The sequence below is a fragment of the Helicoverpa armigera genome, chromosome 16 (assembly GCF_030705265.1).
Source record: "Helicoverpa armigera isolate CAAS_96S chromosome 16, ASM3070526v1, whole genome shotgun sequence".
In the NCBI taxonomy this organism is placed as follows: domain Eukaryota; kingdom Metazoa; phylum Arthropoda; class Insecta; order Lepidoptera; family Noctuidae; genus Helicoverpa; species Helicoverpa armigera.
This window is the reverse complement of record NC_087135.1, coordinates 11548193-11569916: the sequence shown is the minus strand read 5'-3', so window position 1 is coordinate 11569916 and position 21724 is coordinate 11548193. Positions and strand designations below refer to the sequence as shown.

Sequence of the window (21724 nt, the reverse complement as noted above, 5' to 3'; positions counted from 1 at the left end):
TACCGCCGCCGGTCATTAGGTAAGTGTAATTGGAAATGAAAATTAGATTCAATCAGACGTAGATATTGCGTATTAAAACATTTCTATTTGTCGCCGTACAATGCGCCAGCCTAATTTCATTATGCGTTTACCTGTTGTGATTTATGATGTAAACATTACGATGCAAGTGCTTGGGAAGGCGCGAGTATCTCGCGCTGCAATAATTGCAAGCCAACAAAAGGCTGCAGCTTTGCGAAAATCAATTAGGTCATTGCACCTGTCTTGAAACGGCCTTTTCAAGTAGTTTTCTAGTCGAGGTGGCACCGGGACCTTCACCCACTTGCGGACGGTCCCCGACCCCGCGATTTCACGCCCCGACAATGATTCGACTCGGTCTCTCAGTAATGAAATCGATTATTTAGAAACAGTTTATTTAGAAACTTATTACAATTCGCTAAAGCTAAGTATAAAAATAACAAGACTATCGATATACAACATATAGGTACATTACAACTAGAACATCACAGGCAGCGCTCCGGTCACACATAGACCAGTCTCTCGCAGGTCACGCACTTGACAGACATTACTCTCCCTCTGCATATTCATACATACAGGTTACGTTCGAAATGGACACGAAATCCACGCGGACTTCGCCATTCACATAATACTTTTCTTAGTTCGTAGTGCAGTTGTATGCAAGTGAATGTACCGTGCGCGTGTCACACACGCGTTGTCAAATGCGCGAGCTGCTTCGATTATATAATATTTGTTTACAACCGTTGCGAGTCGCATCTCCTCCCAATAAATAATAATTACAAGTATGGCGTGTGTGTGGCGGGTCACGCCTTGCCGGTGCTGGTGGTCCGCGTGACGGCGACGGGTGGGCGCGGGTCGTCCACCTGCACGTTGGTGGCGCGCACGTAGTTGGCCTGGTAGCCCGTCTCGCGCACGCGCGCGTTCGGGCTCAGCTTGTCCGTGCGCTCGCGCTCGTCCGCTCGATCCTCCTCGCCTGCTCGCTCCTCGGACCCAGAGCGCTCCTCCTCACCAGCACGCTCCTTGTCTTCAGCAGACAGTTCCTTGTCTTCCGCAGACCGGTCCTTGTCTTCCACTAGGCGCTCCTTGCTGTCTGCGCGTTCAGACTCTGCGCTTCTGTCATCGTCGCGGATACGGTGGCTCGGATCGTCCCGGATACGATGGCTCGGATCTTCCCGGATACGTTCGTGATCTTCTAAAAAGTAGCCGCTGTCTACCGGTTTTTCGTGCCTCGCCACATCAGCGTCTAAGGTCGGTGGTGGTACCGTTAGTTGCATGTAGAATTTCTCCTCTTTTGAGATGGGCACCTTGTTTCCGTAGTAATCGTAATTGCCGAAGTACTCGGCATCGCCTGCGGCGCGTGTCTTGCGGCTCTGCTTGCGGCGTCGCTTGCGCTTGGCGGGGCGCTCGGTGCGCGGCGCCAGCGAGCTGTCGTCGCCGTCAGAGTCCTGCTCGTACTCTCGCTCCTGGCTGCTTACGTCCCTGGGCTCTTCATTCTCCTCGTCTCTGTCCGGCTGCTCCGGTCGCTCGCGGTGCAACTTCCTGGGTCGTTTTTCGCGATATATAGGTGGTACTCGCACTGTTACTGTGTCGATTTGGTTCGGGTTGTGCTCGGTCGGCGGCAACACGCGGGGCTTTAATGGCTTCCTCGGGTCTTCTGTTGTGGTCGTGACCTCGGAGTCCTCCTCGGCTTCTGGAAGAGGCAACGGTATTCTGTTAGGACGGGCATGTTCGCTCTCGCGCTGTAGACTCTGATGGGACTCGTCAGAGCGACGGACCTCGTCAGCTAGATCTCGATCCCCGAAATGTACGTTTTGATAATGATTCGCTGGAAGCCTCTGAGCCCGATGCTCCCTCCTTGCCTCCCTCTGCTGCGCTGGCCTTCTCTGTTGTTTCTTATTTTGCCAGAACTGGTCGACGGCATTACCGAACTGGCGCACGGCTGCCTCCCGGTCGCGGGACTCCTGCACGTCCTCGTAGTCATCTTCATCGTCTAGTTGTTGCTGCGCGGCGTCGTCGTCGTAAGCGAGGAAGTCTTCGTCGGCGTTGTTAGCTCGCGCGTCTAAATGCTTGGCGTCGACGGTGTTTACACGCTGTGGTACGCCGTTTCTAACAACAAAAGCATCGACGTAAACTCGCGGTTGGCGCGGCTGAGTTTGCGGTAGCTTAGCGGCGCGCGGTTCTATTGCGATTGGTACAAACTGCTCCTGACTGTCGAGTTCTGTTTGAGCCTGATTATCTTCGACTGCCTCGGCGGCGGCGGCGGGTGCAGGCGCTGGTGCCGGTGCTGCTTGTGTCACTGGGCTGCGGTTAAAGTTGAAGTTCAGCCTGAGATTCGAGGTGATCCTCTCCAGGTTATCAGCTTTGGGTGGTGGTGGTGGTGGAGGTGGAGGGGCACAGGGCGCAGGTGTGGTGGGGTTAGCCCGGGGCTGTGCGCACGGTGGTGGCGGCGGCGGCGGCGGTGGTGGTGGCGGCGGGGTGGGCTTGGGTTTCGGTCGCGGCGCAGCTCTCGGTTTGGGACACGGCGGCACAGCTTTAGGTTGAGGCGGTGGTGGTGGCGGCGGAGGAGGCTTTGTGGCTCTGCAGGGCGGAGGCCCGGCGGCTCGCGGCTGTCCGCACGGCGGCGGAGCGACCGCGGGTGCCGGGGCTGGGGGCGGCACCTGGGCAGGCGCGGCCAGCGGCGTGTCTATCCCGGGCACGGGCGCCAGTGGAGGCGGGAAGGCAGCCTGCGGAGGCTTCCTAGCCACACTGTAGCCGAGCACGTCAGCCAGTCCTCGGAACACTATGTCGCCGAAGGTTCGTTTCTTGCGCACCACTTCCTCGGGGTCTCCGTCGAGTTCGATGACGGTGCCGTTGACGTCACGCAACGTGAGCGTGCCGTTCTCATTGTCTACCACGATGGTGTCGTTGCTGATGAGCGCGTCGATGGAGGTGTCGGAGTGCACGAGCGGCGGCTGCGCGGCGGCCGGGCCGGCCAGCAGCAGCAGCAGCAGCAGCGGTGGCGCGCGGCGCATGGCGGGAGTGCGAGTGTCGCGCGGGCGGACCAGCGCGCGGTTTTGTCGCGCCGACACTTGCCCAAGCGTCACGCTCCACTGCACACCACACTTTATATTAACATCTGATTCATATACTAATGAATCTATAGATGAGATAATTTTTGATTGCATTCAGTAAGCGGGCCCAACTTATTTGTCTCGATTCATTATAACTTCTATCCAATTTCACAACAATCTGTGTTAAGTTGTCCATAAAGCGATTGCTTTGTTAATTTATACGGTAATTATTTTTTCTCCAGTTTTCTCAACAATAGGAATTTGTGTTTTTTAAAATACTCTTCGGGTTGTTTACTGAAAATGCGTTTATGAAGGTCCAACTTAGTAGATTACCTACTCCTTGAACGATTCATGTGCATCAGTCACATTCATGTCTAGGAGTGTGAGAAAGCCTTGTGGCATTTGTACTTCTTAGAGTTCAGAATATATATTTTTAGTAGACTGTACAAGTTTATGTACGAGTATGGCCCTTATTTTTACATATATATAAAACTTCCTCTCGACTTAACAGCTGGAAGCTCTACCTCGAGACAGGCCAAGAGAATTCGTCGCGAAAATTATTTACGGAATTGATCTACGAGTCAAAGTCAAGTTATAAGATGATATTGAAAAACTACAACAGGTAGGTACTTACAACTTGCAGGGTGCACTCCAACATTATTGGCCAAATAGTGCAGTCATTGAAGCGAAAAATACGGTCTAACCTCCGAATTTTTTTACTGTGAACCGATTTGCATGAAATTTTGGAATTAGGTTCATCTTACTCTTAACTTCAAAAGTGAATATGATTTGAACTCCGCCACCCCCCCCTGGGGGTGAGTGACACCCCTTCTTTGGGGTGAATATTTTTTTACAAAATAACCTCGGATATCGATAGAAGACCTAATTTAGAGCAAAAGTTGTCTTTAAAGTTTTAAAAAAAATCCAATACTTTTCAAGTTATTGGCAATTGAAAATTCGCAATTTTTTCACGTTTTTCATCGGTTTTTTGCAAATATCTCCAAAAATATACGTTTTATCGAAAATGTATAAAGAACAAAATTGTAGCAGGTAAAACAACGAACAATTTGTTTTTTTTATAAAGTGTTCTAAGTGCAATATTTAGCTAGATATTAAAGATCAAAGCCGTTTTTTATTTTGTCTGAAATTTAATCGACGTAGTTTATGCCATCTATTATTTTAGTAAGTTGATCAATTTACCCGTTTTATTATTTTCCGGTGACATATATACACATTACAATAGTTGTGACTCTTTATTATACTGCCTACTTTCACATTGCTCCAAATATTGACACTCCGAAGTTTTCAGTTACTAAGTAGAAAAAAATATGACAAGTTTTTGGACCGTAACTCCTTCAATTTTCATGCTATCACAATTTATAAAAAAAAACTGTAAAAGTAATTAAGAGAGCTACAACATCCATCATTGCAATATATAGAAAAGAACTTTTTTTTTAAAACGGTGAAGGGTTAAAGCGCTTAAGAGAGGCTGTGATTGCGCTGCCACGCGCTCTTTAAACAATCATATCTCCGTCAATTTTTGTTCGACAGAAAAAACAAACAAACCAATTTGTTTGTCAGAAAAATACCAAATTTTTTTATCAGTACACTTTTATACGTATCTGTCGTAATTTTTGAGATATTATGAAAAACAAGTGGGTTTTTCTTTAATTTGAAATTTTGTTCTTTTCGTTAATCGTGACTTTTTTGAAAAATATCTGTCCTGAAGCAGCCAAACTGATACTATCTATCAAACTCTTCATAATAAAGTTAATCCTAGTCGGAATACGATAAATTTTAATTTTGGTGGAAATGGCACTTATGAAACCCATTGATTTAAAAGAAAAAATATAAGATGCTCCCCTTATTTGCAATACAGCTCACTTATTTTACATGCAAAAGACTTTTAATAGTGCTCATCTTAAAGCTTATTTCAAGCACTACAAAACCCATTTGTATTAGAATGTATAAAATGCATCAACTCACCGCTACATGGCATTGACCACAACGATTAAATTTCAGACAAAATAAAAAACGGCTTTGATCTTTAATATCTAGCTTAATATTGCACTTAGGACCTTTTATAAAAAAAACAAATTATTCGTTGTTTTACCTGATACAATTTTGTTCTTTATACATTTTCGATAAAACGTATATTTTTGGAGATATTTGCAAAAAACCGATGAAAAAGTGAAAAAATTGCGAATTTTCAATAGCCAATAACTTGAAAAGTATTGGATTTTTTTTAAACTTTAAAGCCAACTTTTGCTTGAAATTAGGTCTTCTATCGATATCCGAGGTTATTTTGCAAAAAAAATATTCACCCCAAAGAAGGGGTGGCAACCACCTCCAGGGGGGGTGGCGGAGTTCAAATCATATTCACTTTTGAAGTTAAGGGTAAGATGAACCTAATTCCAAAATTTCATGCAAATCGGTTCACAGTAAAAAAAATCGTAGCAATAATGCTTCAATGACTGCACTAAAATTGCTTGCACAAACGAATGCTTGTGTGGGTAATTTCTTACACCACTTCTCCAATAGAAACAAAATAAAATGCTGGAGGGTGGTATTTATTTACAGGTATTTTATTTTGCACTCTTCGGGTTTGCATTTTCAATTGGGAAAGTGCTGATCTATAGGTGTAAATCTTGTATATCTGTTTACTTAGCAATTTACATGTGTATAAGGTTCTTAAGGATTCATATGGTAATTTGTATTTATTTCAATTGGGCTTTACAATGTATCTTTAAAGGCTATCCGTATAGTTTCGAACCTGAGAATGTCGACACAACGAACCTTATTATTACTCGGTCTAACACTAACAGTAAAAGTAACTTACAACATATTGTTTTATTACGAAAGCTATGGTAAACAGAAACTCAATTAATATGACAAAAACCACATGAAAAAGTGAATGTCAATATAATGGCGATTGCGGTCAACTTCGCTAATTGCCGGCAGTGGGTCAATGAGACGGTGGGCATACGGGTACTATACCAAAATATAATGTGCCTCAGAATATTCTCAACGGGAGAAAAATGATCTTGGGTTATATACTCGAAGAAAAAATGTATCTGATAATATCTTAGTCGAACACAGGAGTAAACTTGAGAAAAGGAAATTCCTGAAAAGCTCTAAGAGCTTTTTTTTTTCAACGATTGTTTGGGGCACTGCCACCGCAATCACCTTGAATGTAGGTAATAGGTATTTGTTTGTTTACCAGCACTTTTAAAGTCGACCAGTAAAAACTAAGGGGTGGTCTTATGAATTCTAAGTCGAAATAGACTAGTAGGTCAAGGGAAGCCGCAGTGATCTAGTAACCTATATATTACGAGGTATCTAATAGGTCAGATACATAACTACCTAGATATATAAGGGAGTAGGTTTTCGGTGTTTGTAAAAAGAAAATATATTGAAGAGCTTATTCGGATGAAACTGAGTACTTATAGGTACCTGCTAATCTTTCAGTAATGTTAGGAAAGCTGTAGATAATCGTTAGGTACGCCAAGTGTTGTCACGTCTGTTTGCAGTGGTTCATGCAACATCGCTGCAGATGGATGCACCAGGCTCAACCAGGCTGAAAGCCTAATTATATAACGGCTTCAGCCTCGCTGCTTCGTAATAACTAAGAAATATTTTCAGTTAATACAGCTACAGACTGAAATCATTAATTATGTTTATGCTGATATATAGATTCTTATAAAAATCTATGAAATGGTATCAAATCTTTTTTACTTTTTGTGCATTTTATATTCATTCGCTACATTTTCTCGAAAGACTACTCTAGTGGATCTGATCATGAAAAGTCCAGTATCTAAGTCATCATCCTCCGAGCCTTTTTCCCAAACTATGTTGGGGTCGGCTTCCAGTCTAACCGGATTCAGCTGAGTACAAGTGCTTTACAAGAAGCGACTGCCTATCTGACCTCCTCAACCCAGTTACCCGGGCAACCCGATACCCCTTGGTTAGACTGGTGTCAGACTTACTGGCTTCTGACTACCCGTAACGACTGCCAAGGATGTTCAATGACAGCCGGGACCTACAGTTTAACGTGCCATCCGAAACACAGTCATTGGTGTCTAAGATATACTTAGAAAGTACATACAAACTTGGAAAAGTTGCATTGGTACTTGCCTGACCTGGAATCGAACCCGCGCCCTCATACTCGAGAGGTTGGTTCTTTGCCCACTAGGCCACCACGACTTCCAGTATCTAAGTATCTCTTTAAATTCTCTACTTTTTGTTCAGTTATTAGTCGCTTATTTCAGCGTTTATAATCCAAAGCAATCAATTATTGCCGCTAATTTCTCCTTCTAGAAACCGGAAAAAACTATGAGACTTAGCTGAAAACTGTTTAGATAACCTTGTTTTAATTTAGTTTATTATAAACTGAGCGAGCGAGGCGCTGCGTTTTGGCAACCGTGTCAAGGTAGATATGACTACCTATTACGCGCTCAGATATTAGCAAAAACTCATTTGTTATATTATATTAGAAACCATTTATTATATAGCTACCTATCTACGTAATAAATAAGTACTCGCTTGATCAGTCAAAATACCAACAGATTCACAGATATTTTTATTTGAATAGGTAAATAGTTTTTGAGTTATGGTAATCCATATGAATCAATAATTACGGTTAAATAATCAAACAGTAGGTAGTCATATTATACATAAGTCATCTGTTTTTCATCAACAGAGCGTTGCGCTTGTTAAGACGAGCAACAAGCGATTCAGCAGATTGCTAAGTATTATATTAAGGGGCAGATTCATCGGGCCAGCCAGTGTTAGCTCTTCTGTTAATCTTTACAGCATGACATTTAAAGCATAATGATTTAGGAGACAAAACAGGAGCACTTCTCATTATTGAACGCATAGCTTCGGTCAGCGTGCCTATGTAGTCAACATTGTTTTGTGCACCTACACTTATGTTGTAGGCAATAAGTGTAAAAAATATTTGCTTACCACAAGAATATAATTAGACAGGCGTCAACGACCGTAAGTCTCTCGTAGCTTAAAATTCTGTTTCTTGTAATTTTATCTTTGTTCAACACGATTATAACTAACGAACTAATTAAGAACCTACCTATTTTATTGGTAACACGTTGAATTTTAGTTCGATGTTAATCAGCTTTAAAGTTATTTTCACCTGAAGCCAAACTGCGAGCAACCCATATGTGGGCTAATCTAAGTATGCTGATTAAGTTCAGTAGATAATCTAGGTTTTATAATGTACGCAGTTATTCGATGTTCCACGTGACGCTCAATGTCAGACGAAAACTGAACAAATAACACGCCTGATCCTGTTAGCGGAGGCGCGGACGGGAATTGGATCATTCACCCCTCGTTGATTGACTTCGTTTAATTGGGTTAGCGCTAAACCTTACTTCTGATGTCAACACTTCCATACATATCGTGAATAGTTGGGGTTTTCATAAGACATAATAACTCCATAAATAAATAATTAATGCAAAAGTTCCTATTTAATCAGACACTTATTGCTGCTAAAATGTGTATTGCTATTCGCCTGTCAAAGGCGTTACGCGATATCAGGAACCACTAACGGGCAGTTTGAAAATCAGTCTTACCAAGGAGTACCTATGTATGTCCTACTCAGAGACGCCTGTAGATGTCAGAATGTGACTGCCTTTATTGCAGAAAATAACAAACAAATGTTTAGAAGCATTCGCAAGCCTACGAATGAGCGATTAAAACACACATGTGAAACTTTGGGTGTGCCTTCGTGATCTCCATATAGGCAGCTTCATTCATAACAGTTGTGTATGGAATCAGGTCGGCAACAGTACTCGTCAAGTGATGGCGTATGTTCGTCGCGTGGCGGTCCTCACGCGGAGGTAATTGGATTTTGGCGTGTATCGGCAGAGTAGCTGTGCTGGTACCGTTTGCCGATTCAGACAAACTGCCCAGTACTGCTAAATGGAAATATTAATGTTTCCTGTTATAGGAAAACAATAGACTTTAAATTAGAAAATATGCAGGTAGACAAAACATCCAATTGCGAATATTTTGTGATTATCTTCTGCCAGCAATACGCTGTTTATTATTACGATGTGAAGCTGTCATTCCATTACGAAAGGCAATATTTATCATTGACTACGACGGGCGAATATTTCTAACTTCTGTACAATGCAAGCGTTCACGATATGCGCGAGACACAATTGATTTTCCATTGTTTTATGATTAGTTTATATGTACAAGCAGTTAATGACTACAGTTGTAGTTAAATGTAGTTACGAAGAACAGTAGCCTGTTAGTGTCACAACTGTCAGCACTAATGTTCCCGCGACAGTGACGTGAGCAGTGACAGGTGCCGTGTGAACGGACACACTTCCGCACGCTGATTGTGCCTAATTAATTAATTAGGTATTAAGTTTATGTAACACTACTGTGAATAGTGTTATTGTCTTTGTATGTGACTGGAAGTTATTTCAATAGTTGATGTAAAACCATGCAGTGGCGGATCTCCCGCAACCCTCATTCTTGTGATTACACTTCTTTCACGGTCTAATGAGAGTTTGTAATCGACATGTTGATACCTACCTACATCCTTTATGCACCCCCTTATGTAACTATACTACCATACATATTACAAACAAAATCCCGTTATAATTATTATTGTATCAACAGTCATCATCATCCTAAAATGCTTGTGAAAGTGCAACTAAAGCTCACAGCAGACACAGGTTAACAGATAACGACATCAGCTATTATTGATTGATTTCTTAGTGAATGATCATTAATTTCCATATTGTGGAGAAAGTACTCGCTCGATGGATGGTCATTAGTCAGCGGCGGATGACCAGCGCTCGGCTGTGAGGCAGATGGATGATGCACTGACGACCGTGGCAGCAATGGTAAGATGAGCTGTTACACTCACTTCATGGCTGTAGGACTGATTAAAGATTCAATTTAGAGGAGTATGCGATCCGAAGAGCTGAATAGATAGATGAGTATCGACAATGGACTAAATGAAGGTATTCTAAAACATAAAATACTCCTAACTCTTAATATATTCCTTCGATAATACTCAGTAACAGTTTTTCACATCTCTGATAAATAAAAATGTATAATTCTACATAATAAAATGTAAATGTTGCGAGATTTGCGTCACGCGCATAACATATCGAGAATTTTATGCAAAAAGAAAGATCTCGATAAGATGGCGCCACCGATACAGTTACAAAATTACAATATCTTGTCGTGACGGCGACTGCATAACATTTAACTTTTTAATGCATAATCAAAGAGAAAGTGTTCGATTTTTCAAAAACACATAAAACTGTTGTTTCGGGTCAGCGGCATTGGCTCCGTTGCACCGAGTTAACCAACCGGTTGCAGAAGCTGCTAATAATCTGAATATTTCACTGGTATCGGTGCATTTTCATTTAAACGTGTAGCCTGTCCGAATTGTCTGGCTGCAAATTCCTCAGTCTCCGTTTTACATAACTGTACCGAGGAGAATCCGTGATCAGCATTACTTTAGAATAATTTCGCAAGTTGCTGACGCGCGCACATACTCGGTCATCGTCTATTATTCTGTATTTATAATATTCTGCACCTGCATCGCATGTCTCACAGTTTAAAGTTTCCAAATTGGTCCATTGTATTTCAAAATGCATTACAAAATGTTCATTGGCTAAATGTATGCAGCTCATTTCAAGCGTTTTACAGTTTTATTACTGAATGTGTCCTGTTCAGCATTTGTATAAATGGTTTCTTATTTTCCCATAAAACGAAGTTGCGGTTCCTGTCTTTATTTTTATGGGAACATAGTATTATTTTTTAAAGTTCTATGTCTATGTGTAGGCACGTAGTAGATAAATTGGTTGATTAAATATTATGTTTGTGTCTATACAATGACCACTCGTACTAAACCTCTCGCATTAAGAATGTTGAGTACATATAGATAATGCTGGAATCTCGACGCGGACTTTACACCGGATTTACCTACTTGAGGTTACTAATCACAGGTACAGGTGAAAATCATAAGTAACCATCATTTATTGGTTATCATTTAACATTATTTTATAAGGGCCGTGTCCAAGCATTTGTCTGAATGGTGTGAAAATAACCATATTAACCATACTCTTTCTTTGTCCCTAAATCTTTATTTTACATTCGTTCGAAGTATTTCTGGATCTAAGCAGCTGTTTACTGGATGTATGTTTGTAAGTAAATTAGGGAAGATTCTGGAAACATTCAAAGTCCAACGTAGAAAGTGTTGAGTAAAGCTATGGAACAGCGTCGGCGCACGTCTTCAGCGACTTTCACGAACCCAATCAATTAGCTCAACTTCGGGGAAACGACTCAATTCCGAATACTCGCCGAATTTAAGAAATATTCGCTAAACGATGATTCAACTCGACATTAATGTTATATCTCGAATATTTGATAAGTGCATCTTTCACTGAAGATAAAAGTAAAGCCGAATGCTTACATTACATAGTGTAACGACCTAGAATAAACAGTTTACCGTGAAATTAAATGAATAACTTAAGAAACAACAAGTTAATTAAAAGTCATGAAATCGATTAGCGAGTCGGTTCTACTGTCGATTAGTTGCATCGAGTGCTGTTGAACAACCGTGACGAGTCGGCTCCTGTCGCCTCAGCACTTATTAGGAAAACAGAAGTCTTTATTAAATTGAATCAGTACTTATTACATGCATCCTGCTGATACATTTTTAAGTTCCGCCAATTAGGACTAAAAGTCTCATTAACTCTACAAACAACAAAAAGAGAGATAAACATAAATACTTAACATTGGATTTTACTTCAGGTACCTAATCACGACGAAACTTCTCACATCAAAACTAGAATACTTTCCTGTAGAATATTCAACTACCAACAAATTGGTCAGAATAACGGCAAATTGTCGGAAGCCGATATCCTTGCTTATCGCTGAGTCAGCACAACTTCCTTGCATCACAGACTGAGTGTAAGAGGCCACGTGGTGTAACGGTAGCACACATTACCTCGACAATAGAATAAGGTCGCAGGCGCCGACCGCTGCGCGCGCGCCGTCACGCCGCGTGTAGCCTGTCACGACTCACAGATAGTAACTATGTAAGCTTTACAGGAAAAAAATAGCTTTTTTGCTGTATGATATATCCAATATAAGAACAGAGATGCAATAAAAATAAATACATAAGTGACAGCTTTGAGCTAACGGAATAGAAAAGCTACGACGAGAGTCATCATCCTTTTTCCAACTATGTAGGGGTCGGTGTTTTATAAGGCTTATGTTTAACTGATCACCAGAAATAGTAACAAATAGCAGACAAAAATAGTAAATGATCACCAAAATGAAACTCGCATTTTAATGTAAAATGATAACCAAAGTTTTAACACTTTGCTATCCCATTTAAGTGAAATTACTCCAAAATAAATCATGCGCAAGCCAAAAATAGTAAATGATCACCAAAATTAAACCACCATTTTAAAGTAAAATGATAACCAAAGTTTTTACATTCTGCTATCCTATTTAAGCAAAATGAGTCCAAATAAATCATTGTTATCCCAAAAGTAGTAAATGATCACCAAAAGTAGTGAATGATCATCAAAATTATACCGGCGTTTTAATATAAAATGATAATCAAAGTTTTTACATCTTGCTATCCTGTTTAAGTAAACTGACTCCAAAAAAATAAGTTCGGCCTGATACAATAAATGTAATAACATTATGGGGACCCTTTTCCTGCACTAGGGTGGAAAATTGTCTATTGCATGCCTCTAAACAGTGCGATAAGAGTGTGTTTTCGAGGGAGTGTATTGAGAAACCCATTCTTCGTCTTCTTTCTCCTGTCCTGTTCCCAATTTTACTTGGGGTCGGCGCAATATGTCATTTTCTTCCATTTTCCCCTGTCACTCGTCATACTGACACTCACGCATGCATTGCAAACCGGACACATAACTTAATATGGCATCATAATACTTTATTTGATAATAAGCCTACATTTTATGGCAATCACAGTGACTTATTTAGGCAAAAATAATACATTAATTTGGTCGTCAAGAGTTGGTGATCATTTACTAAATTTGGTGGTCGAATACAATTTAAAGTGAAGTCGTGACTAAAATAGCTGGTACTATTACATTTTTAGACTTTATTTTTCTGGTGTTCAGTAGATTTTTCTGGTTGCAAAACTAAGGGTATCAAAGCATTTTATGGTGGTCATTATATTTGTTCCCGTTTTATAAGAGGAGACTGGCTATCTGACCAACCCACCCCAGTTACCCAGGCAACCCTATTGGGTATTTCCCTAGGTAAGTCCAACCAGTAGGTGGTTTACAACGATATTAGTAAAACATAATATTTCCGATACTTTCAGCTGTCGCGAGAGAAGAATGTTCACTGTCATTGATTTCATGAACTTTGACCGCATTTCTTGTAGCATGCTATGTAGCGTCAGGGCAACAAGACGAGGTGGCCGAGAGGTTAAGGCGTTGGACTGCTAATCCAATGTGCTCTGCACGCGTGGGTTCGAATCCCATCCTCGTCGGATACTCTAGCTGTAATACTGCTTAGAGGAATTATACTTATGATAAAAGTATGAGTTTTTTTTTTGTAAGCAAGGAATATTGATTTTACCCATGCTGGCATTTCTCATTGATTCTTATTTTAAGTTAACTAGAATTGAACCATGATTCCAATTTGTGCTTATGTATGGTAAAGTTATAAGATATATAAGTACATGTGGAAACTTCTCGTAATTAATTAAGATAACATCTATTTCACATGTTTCAAAGAGCTTTCTTCATAAGCCCTACGGTTTCATGTTAAATATCTGGCAGTTCACTTATTTCAAAGAGCCTTCAGAAGGCCCCCAGAAGCGATCACTCTCCAGTGTTTTGATCAAACATTAAACAAGTGTCTGTCAAGGAAATAGCCGGCATACCTGTTCCGAAAGCTCCATGACTAAATAGTACAAACACTGTGATGTATCGAGGATGGCTCGCTCAAGTAAACACTGTGTAATCGTGTCTGTTTGTTTGTTCGCTGAGTCACCACCAGACGCCGCGAGCTGTTCGACGGCTGTAATTACAATAAAAATAATTCATTGCGATAGTTAAACCATTTGCCATTAGTTTTTTCTCCCTTTTATCGTGAGAATAAACTGCATCTACAAACGATGTTTCTTACCTACTCGTTAAGGGTTAGGGGGAAACTCGCCTCTGGGCCGCGGCCCAGATTACACGGTATAATAACAGTCGGGAAAACTGGTCCGAATGTGCGGGCCAGATTACTATGTGAAAAAAGTGACGGAGGTAAGTCGACCCATTGGGACTTAATTTTATAAAATCCGATAGTTGTGAAATTTTTCACAGCTCAAAATCGTCAGGAGGCAAAAAGACTTAGATCTTTTTCATAATTTTCATCATAAATATAATACTTTGTCTAGAATACTGGACTCCTAGTAGCTAATATAAACTTCGTTAAATAATGAAGTTCCTATAGATATTTGATACATGGTTTTTATTTTTCCTTTTTTTAATATCTAGATTAGGTGGGATATTTATATATATATGTAGAATATGTGTGTATAAGTAGGATATAATATTTATTTTTATTTACTTACAGCATTTAAAAAAACCCCATTAAAGTTTTTTTGCATATTTAGTTCCTATACCCTATATATTTAATAATCGCAAAATCGTCAGGAGCTAAAAAAATAAAGATCTTTTTCATAATTTTATCGAAAATATTGATGTCAATATATCCAATGTCAATCCAATCCAAAATAAATGAGTGTTACAAAAATACTCTTGTTGCCAAAAGAGGATTTGTTTTTTCTTGTAACAATCGAAAAAAAATTTGATTAAAAGAAACAATGTTTCTATATTTACGTTTTACTTATAAATTGAGATTATTAATTAAGTATCTATAGAAGCTCCATTATTTAACGAAGTTTATATTACGTACTAGGAGTCCAGTATCTAGACAAAGTATTATATTTATGATGAAAATTATGAAAAAGATCTAAGTCTTTTTGCCTCCTGACGATTTTGAGCTGTGAAAAATTTCACAACTATCGGATTTTAATCCCAATTAAGTCCGTCACTTCACGCACATTCGGACCAGTTTTCCGACTGTATAATCTGGGCCGCGGCCCAGAGGCGAGAAAAGTAGATCTAAAGGCAGTTATCATGTGACATATCATGGGCTTTAGTTCCCAAAGTAACAGAAACGCTACTTCACGATAAACGGAAAGAGCTGACCTTAGTACCTCGTCATCAAAGTATTGTAAGGTGCATCACGCATAAAACTATGTATAGGTTTAGAATTCTGGGCTTTCCTGCGTATTATCTATGATGCCGATTAGGTATTGGTATTGTGGTTTGATTATATCGCTACAAGTGTTGATTACAAATACGTAGTGAAACATTAAGTAAAGAGATGATACACAAAGGTGGACCTTCGTTTATTTAGCACTTGTGGAGAAAGTAGACGATCTGATGAGACTCGAGAAATGTGAAACACTAAATAATCATGTCTTCTTCAAGATAACTGATTTCTAGATAAATGTAGTAGTTAATGTTAATAATTAACGGTGATAGGGGTACTTCTATAGGGATGTTGTGCAAATTAGGCATATCTGAAAAAAATGTAGCTTATGTCATGATGTTCTTGAGTTGCTCAATGAGAAACATCGAACATGAATTACTAAGGTTATGTTATTAGAAGACTATGACTAATAACATATCAGTTTGTACAAGTGTTTATTCAACGTGCGTACATTACACTTGCTTTAGTTAGTCTGGCAGTAGCTGGCATTGTGGATATCGTGATAATTCAAAGACAGCTATAATACGATAACCATTTTTTTTCAACTAGTAGGTAATGATTTAATATCCCTTTAGTCAATTAGTTCTTTGGCGTTAAAAGGCGCAATTGTGAACGTGTGACTGATGTGCGAATACTGAAAATCAACCTTGTTACTTCGTTGGCATTAAAGACTGCTTCTAAACTTAGCATAAACTTTTTCAATCTCTTTGATCCAACCCGATCACTGGAACATAAATAAATACATATACATATACATAAATAAATATGTACATACATACAAGAAAATTTCTCACCTTCCCAGAACGTTTTACATATACAACAGTGTTCACAGGTACAACATAATGAGCGGCAGATGTCAAACGCATGTAGAGTGGAGGTGCGCGCGCGCAGCCCATTCACATCGCTCGTTAACGAACATCCGATCGTGTGCACTTTCTCTTATTTTTGACATTATTATAATTTCCTGCTTCCTGATGATAATCATGTAGATTACCCATGTATAAGTTGCTTGGAAATTGCTTCAGTAAGTGTAATGTGATATGGGGAAAAACATTATCGTTTTTGATGACTAGTCATTTATGACAGGAACATTAATGACTCAAGAGAGAATTATAGATTAGAATAAACTCAAAATTATTATTTAAACTGTAATCGTAAGATTAGTAGGAAGACTACTAAGAGACCGAGACTCTTCCAGAAATTCCATGAACAATTGATAATTGAAACCGCAGTGCATTTATAGAAAAAACAAAGGTCATTTCATAGCATAACTAACATGGATTGGCTGTATTATCATGTTAAAATAACAGTCATCACAGACAAACAACCTAGAAAACCTACTGCAGTAATGAGTGTCCATAGTAACGGAACTATTACAATAATAGTAACATTAGTAATGTCGTGAACCGACTAGACGATGGTCATAACTGCACTCATTTACTGTGACATAACCACGACATTACTGTACGCCTATTACTGTAGCCTTTCCTACGGTCGGGTCTAGTCTAGGTGGATGTTACAAATGTTCCAGTCTAAAACAAGTGTCTCTTTCAAACATATCCTATCTTTATTTTTTCATCATGTGAAACTATGGTCGAAACTGTTCCTGTTTAGAAGAACAAATTGCTTCCTAAAACGTCTTCCAGATGAAAGTAAGGCCTACACAAAAACTGTCGGCGAGTACAAAAGCAGCGTCAGACTGTATCGTATGCGTCTGCGCGTGCGCTTCGTCACGGAGAGTTTTTGCATGTCGACTACATTGCGGTACTTGATAGGGTTGTCACAGGAATGGTAGTGGTTTTCAATTATTATTGTTAACAAGTAAATAATCAACCACTTTAAACTGGTTTGTAGAAGTCATTTAAAACATCTCGCACCTACGTACTGATGTTTTGGTTTATCGTATTAGTTTCTTTGATTGCAACTACAGGAATCATCCTCTTTTCGATCAATCTCATCAACCTTTCAATTCAGTTTTTCAGGTCCCCTTTATTGATGACTACATTTGACGCACCTTGCTATAAACCTACTTAAATTTTTGCATCATCTTTCGAGATCTTACAAAGGAGATGTATCCTTTCTAATGCCCATCATTATGCGACTTAATTATTTAGTGAATCTATACATTATTGAGTTCACAGCCCGCAGTGACTACTACGGAACTAACACAATACGCACGCGTTCAATTACACGCGTTATTTGCATGCTCGTGCTCGATTGAGCTGTATAGCAGAATAGCAGAGCTTTTTGTGTGTCAGACGTACAGTCTACCAACTTCATTATCTTCGAACATCAGTATGTTTGATACCAGTCCGTGTCAGTGGATCTACCCGTATATGTGGCATATCGGCTGATCTTTAGCTTGATGCGTACAACTTTTATCAACAGTCTTTTGCACATGGCTCACACTGTGGTTTCTAGCCATGGTCTTCTCAATTAATTAGAAGTTATTGTAGTTTAATTTCAATTTTTATATGAAAGCTATTTAAGTTATCCTATGTACCGTTTTTTCCATATCTAGGTTTTTGAACTCTGGGCAACGCCAAGCAAACTGTTAACACATTATTCCTAAACAACCATTGTTGTCAAGTAAACGATTTCCTAGAAAATTATTGTGAAGTGTTTTTGTGGCAGACATTTTTTCCGTATCATGAACATTTGTGGATCCCAAGTGTGCCACAACGGCATCTGGTATTACATCGTGACTCGTATCATCCTCTTCAATGGATCATTTAATAACAATTTTCCAGGTTTTTACGCGAATATCTCGATCGAATTATCCGCAGTTACCGCCAGACTTGCAGCCAATCATTCGAGAACGTTAATTGTCGATATCTTGTCCGTCTGTTCTCGGAATGACGGTTTAGTTGGCACTTACAGTTCGTTCCGGTTATAGTTCTCGCTTCAATAGCTTCACTTAATAAAATGCTTACCACCATCTTTTTTGCTCATCAGCGTTCCCAAAGTAATTATAGGAAAAGAATAATAAAACAAACTGTTTACTTTAAAACTGTACAGTTTGGAAATAAAGCAACAGGAACGGATTAATGTGGTTATTTATAACTATGTTATTATCACGTATACAGTATCTAAATACATTCTTATCATTATCAACCGCGGTGTTCCGAGAAAGGAAGAAACAAATTAAAATATTATCGATCTACAAAATCTTTTAGCTCTTTGTTTGTTAATTAATTTAATTCTGAAACAAATCGTAAGCTGTTCCACCCATTTTGCACACGTATGTACATCGTTTCGAGGTGTTTATTTTTACAGTCGTTTTTAAAACTAAGTCTATCAGCCCTGTCACTTTACGAGTGCAACATAGTAATATGATCAGTGCAGCTAACAGAATCGATACCGCGCTATCTCGAGACAGATCGCCGGACCGATTGTAACGGATTGCCGACCATCCTCCACTTAGCTAAATTGTATATTAATGCTAAACACGCGGTTTTGTAACAAGATGGTAAACTTGACTCTCAGGGGACTGAATTATGGATTGGATGATATTATAGCCAGTGCTACTTTACTTATGACTTCGATTGAGAAGTTTTGAAGGCCCTTTGGGGGGTTGTTCATGCTGTTCAAGCCTGATGGCTAGTCGGCACGCGTTTGACCGGTATTTTTGCAACTTGATTACAATTATTTACTAATACTAGGGCAGAGTTTTCCTTTAAAAGCATCCTTTGGGAAATATCAGACTTGACACTTAACAGCTTACTGAAACACCATACTTTGTTGTAGATCGATAGTGTAACGGTCCTGCAGTAAGTGGATACTTAACAACTGTGAAGCTGCTACTATGAAGACATTATCGTTAGCCAGGAGACACCGCTATCTTAGACGATAAGCTACTTTAACTAATTCATAGCCGACAATTAGTCGGTCGCGTCGGACGACCGCGTCGGACGGTTGGCGACGGCGGCGCGTGGGAACTAGGTGAGTGTGACGTCACAGACACCCTGTCTAGTAGCGCACTAAGTAGACTGTGATTAATTTGTGTTTTGTTGTTGCAGGTTTTATTCGCCATGTTTGACGAGTTGGAAAGAATCTTCGGACTGTTTGATCTAGTTGTAGGGCCATGCCGATTTAAGGAATCGTGTTAATATAAGACTTTGTACTGTTGACAGCTAATACCTGCTCAAAACTTAATGGTCACTGTCAGATACCAAACAGATATTTATGTTAATACGGTCTCTATATACTTTATGCAACAAGATATGGATATTCTTTCATGAGCTACTCGCATTTCAATAGGAAATAAAGATGCTCAAAATAAAAACAAAACAATCTGAATTGGGATTGCTTACATAACAAGGCATACTTAACTAATGCAAGTTGCCGGTCGCAGGTCATCCACCATTAGTTGAAAAGTGAAACCGAATCACTTGCACTCAACGCACTGCATACGCAACACAACAACCGAACAAATACAAGAGCCTACTAATAACACCCAGTTTAACACATAAGCAGGACTTCTTAAACCAGTCGTGTAACGTTTGTTTACGTTTGATATCGCGTGCGTGACCTTTGCAGAGTTTTTGCTTTGATTTCCTTAACGAGTGTTGGTGATCCAAATAATGGGCTCGAAAGGTGAATGTGAATTAGTTTTCACGATGATTGCCGAGGAAATCATCCGTTAAAGGCTAAATGATGATGATGAATGATTGTTTCGCAGTTATTACCTAACTTGGTAATCATGTGTTACGTGTGCTTACGTTATATTACAAAGAGGTAAGTACATGTACAGACATATTGCAATGTTGAGCATCTCTTGTTTTAAGTGCAACACCAACGTCATGATTCAACATTAGAAATTCTTGACACCAAAGCGATCTATGATATGTTGACGTTGTGATCTGATTACCATTTATGGCCTCCCCAGTTTCATAAGAGATATAAAAGTTAAAACTGTCGCGCTAGAGCCTCAAAAGGGAAATATTGAATAATATCTTTTTGGTCATAATATTCTCTCTCATAAGGACTTGAGAGACAGATATTTTTTGACCTTAAAGTTAATCAGAGGTTATTTGTTCGATTTAAATGTTACTCATTGAGATAAACTGACGGCTGATATTTCAAATCCATCCCATGGCTTCAAACGACATCAGCAGTACGATATCATCATGAAAGTATAAGTATAGGATCATGAGAAAACCTTCATACAACTTTATTGAAAGGTTTTCAGGAGTTATCAAGTCCGAGGCAGTTGATTCCACTCATAGATAACAAGACCGTTTTCACCTCGTAAGTGTTTCTCTCTTGCAATATTGGCGTTGCAATAAAACTATATCCAGCGGCACTTCTCACTACTTTCGCCTATTGTTCGTGCTGACGATTTTATGGGTTCTACGTGTATGTACGTACTTTACTATATGTATAACGTATCGTACTAGTAGTGTGTCACGGTGTTCCTCGACACAAGTACTTAAAACGCTGAGGTGGTATAAACCACTTTAGTTGGTGTGTCTAAAGTTATTCAAATCAAACGATTTGATCCTCATTCGTCGTTGGAGTCATTGAAATATATGGCCTTGATATAAGAGACTCTTAATAAGTTAATTATTTATAATGTTATAATATCTACAATATTTTTAAGTATCATTAAGATTTTGATTGTAAAATATATGTTATCGAAAACTTTGTAAGAGTGAAAGTGCACTGAAAGCTCCAATCATTTACTTTCACGTTCACTTGAGATACGAAATATATTCGATACATTGCATTCTCGAATAATATGTAATATCGAGAAAGTACATATTTTATCCTTGTAAGGCAATAGGAAGAGTATTTTAACGTCATGCGTTTTCACCCGACTGAAAGAAGAATGGTTGTGATTTTAAATTATTTATACATACTTAGGTAAAATAATTTTAAACTCTTGTACCAACACCCTAAAATTAAAAAAAAAAACTTGAACCCAAGCTTTAATTTCCGACATTCACTCGTAGTGAGTAACGCGCAGTAATTGTGAGAGCACGCTCATTATACAGTTAGCGATCCATCTTAACGAGCAATTAGCTGCGCAGACGCATCCGCGGGTATTAGCTAATTATCCGCGACGACGTACCTTGTTGGACGATAGGACAAATATACAAACATACCATGACCGATGAGATGCAGAACACCTGAGTTAGGAATAAAAGTAAGCTACATTGTGAGGAATTGAAGCAAAACAATATATAAAAGAATGTATCATTCAGCATTCTTTCATATTGCCTACGTCAGAACATAATTCCTGAAGAAGCTTTCGCTATAGTTTTCCATATTTATGTGTGCTTCTAGTAAAAGAAATAAGATAATTTTACAATTAAACTAAGTTTTTTTTAATTAAAGTTTTATAAGCATTA

The 21724-nt window shown here is 39.3% G+C and overlaps 1 protein-coding gene and 1 non-coding gene across 2 annotated transcripts; one reads left to right on the top strand and one right to left on the bottom strand.

Annotated features, from left to right (window-relative positions):
• Nucleotides 1–416: 416 nt before the first annotated feature.
• On the bottom strand, nucleotides 417–18363 carry LOC126055351 (YLP motif-containing protein 1-like). Its single transcript, XM_049844176.2, has 2 exons — nucleotides 18250–18363; nucleotides 417–3104 (listed from the first exon to the last, which is right to left on the bottom strand). The coding sequence occupies exon 2, from the start codon at nucleotides 3024–3026 to the stop codon at nucleotides 819–821; it is 2208 nt and encodes a 735-aa protein (XP_049700133.2). The 5' UTR covers nucleotides 3027–3104; nucleotides 18250–18363; the 3' UTR covers nucleotides 417–818.
• Nucleotides 13506–13587, top strand: Trnas-gcu (transfer RNA serine (anticodon GCU)). Its single transcript has one exon. It is a non-coding gene; the product is annotated as a tRNA-Ser (tRNA).
• Nucleotides 18364–21724: the final 3361 nt, after the last annotated feature.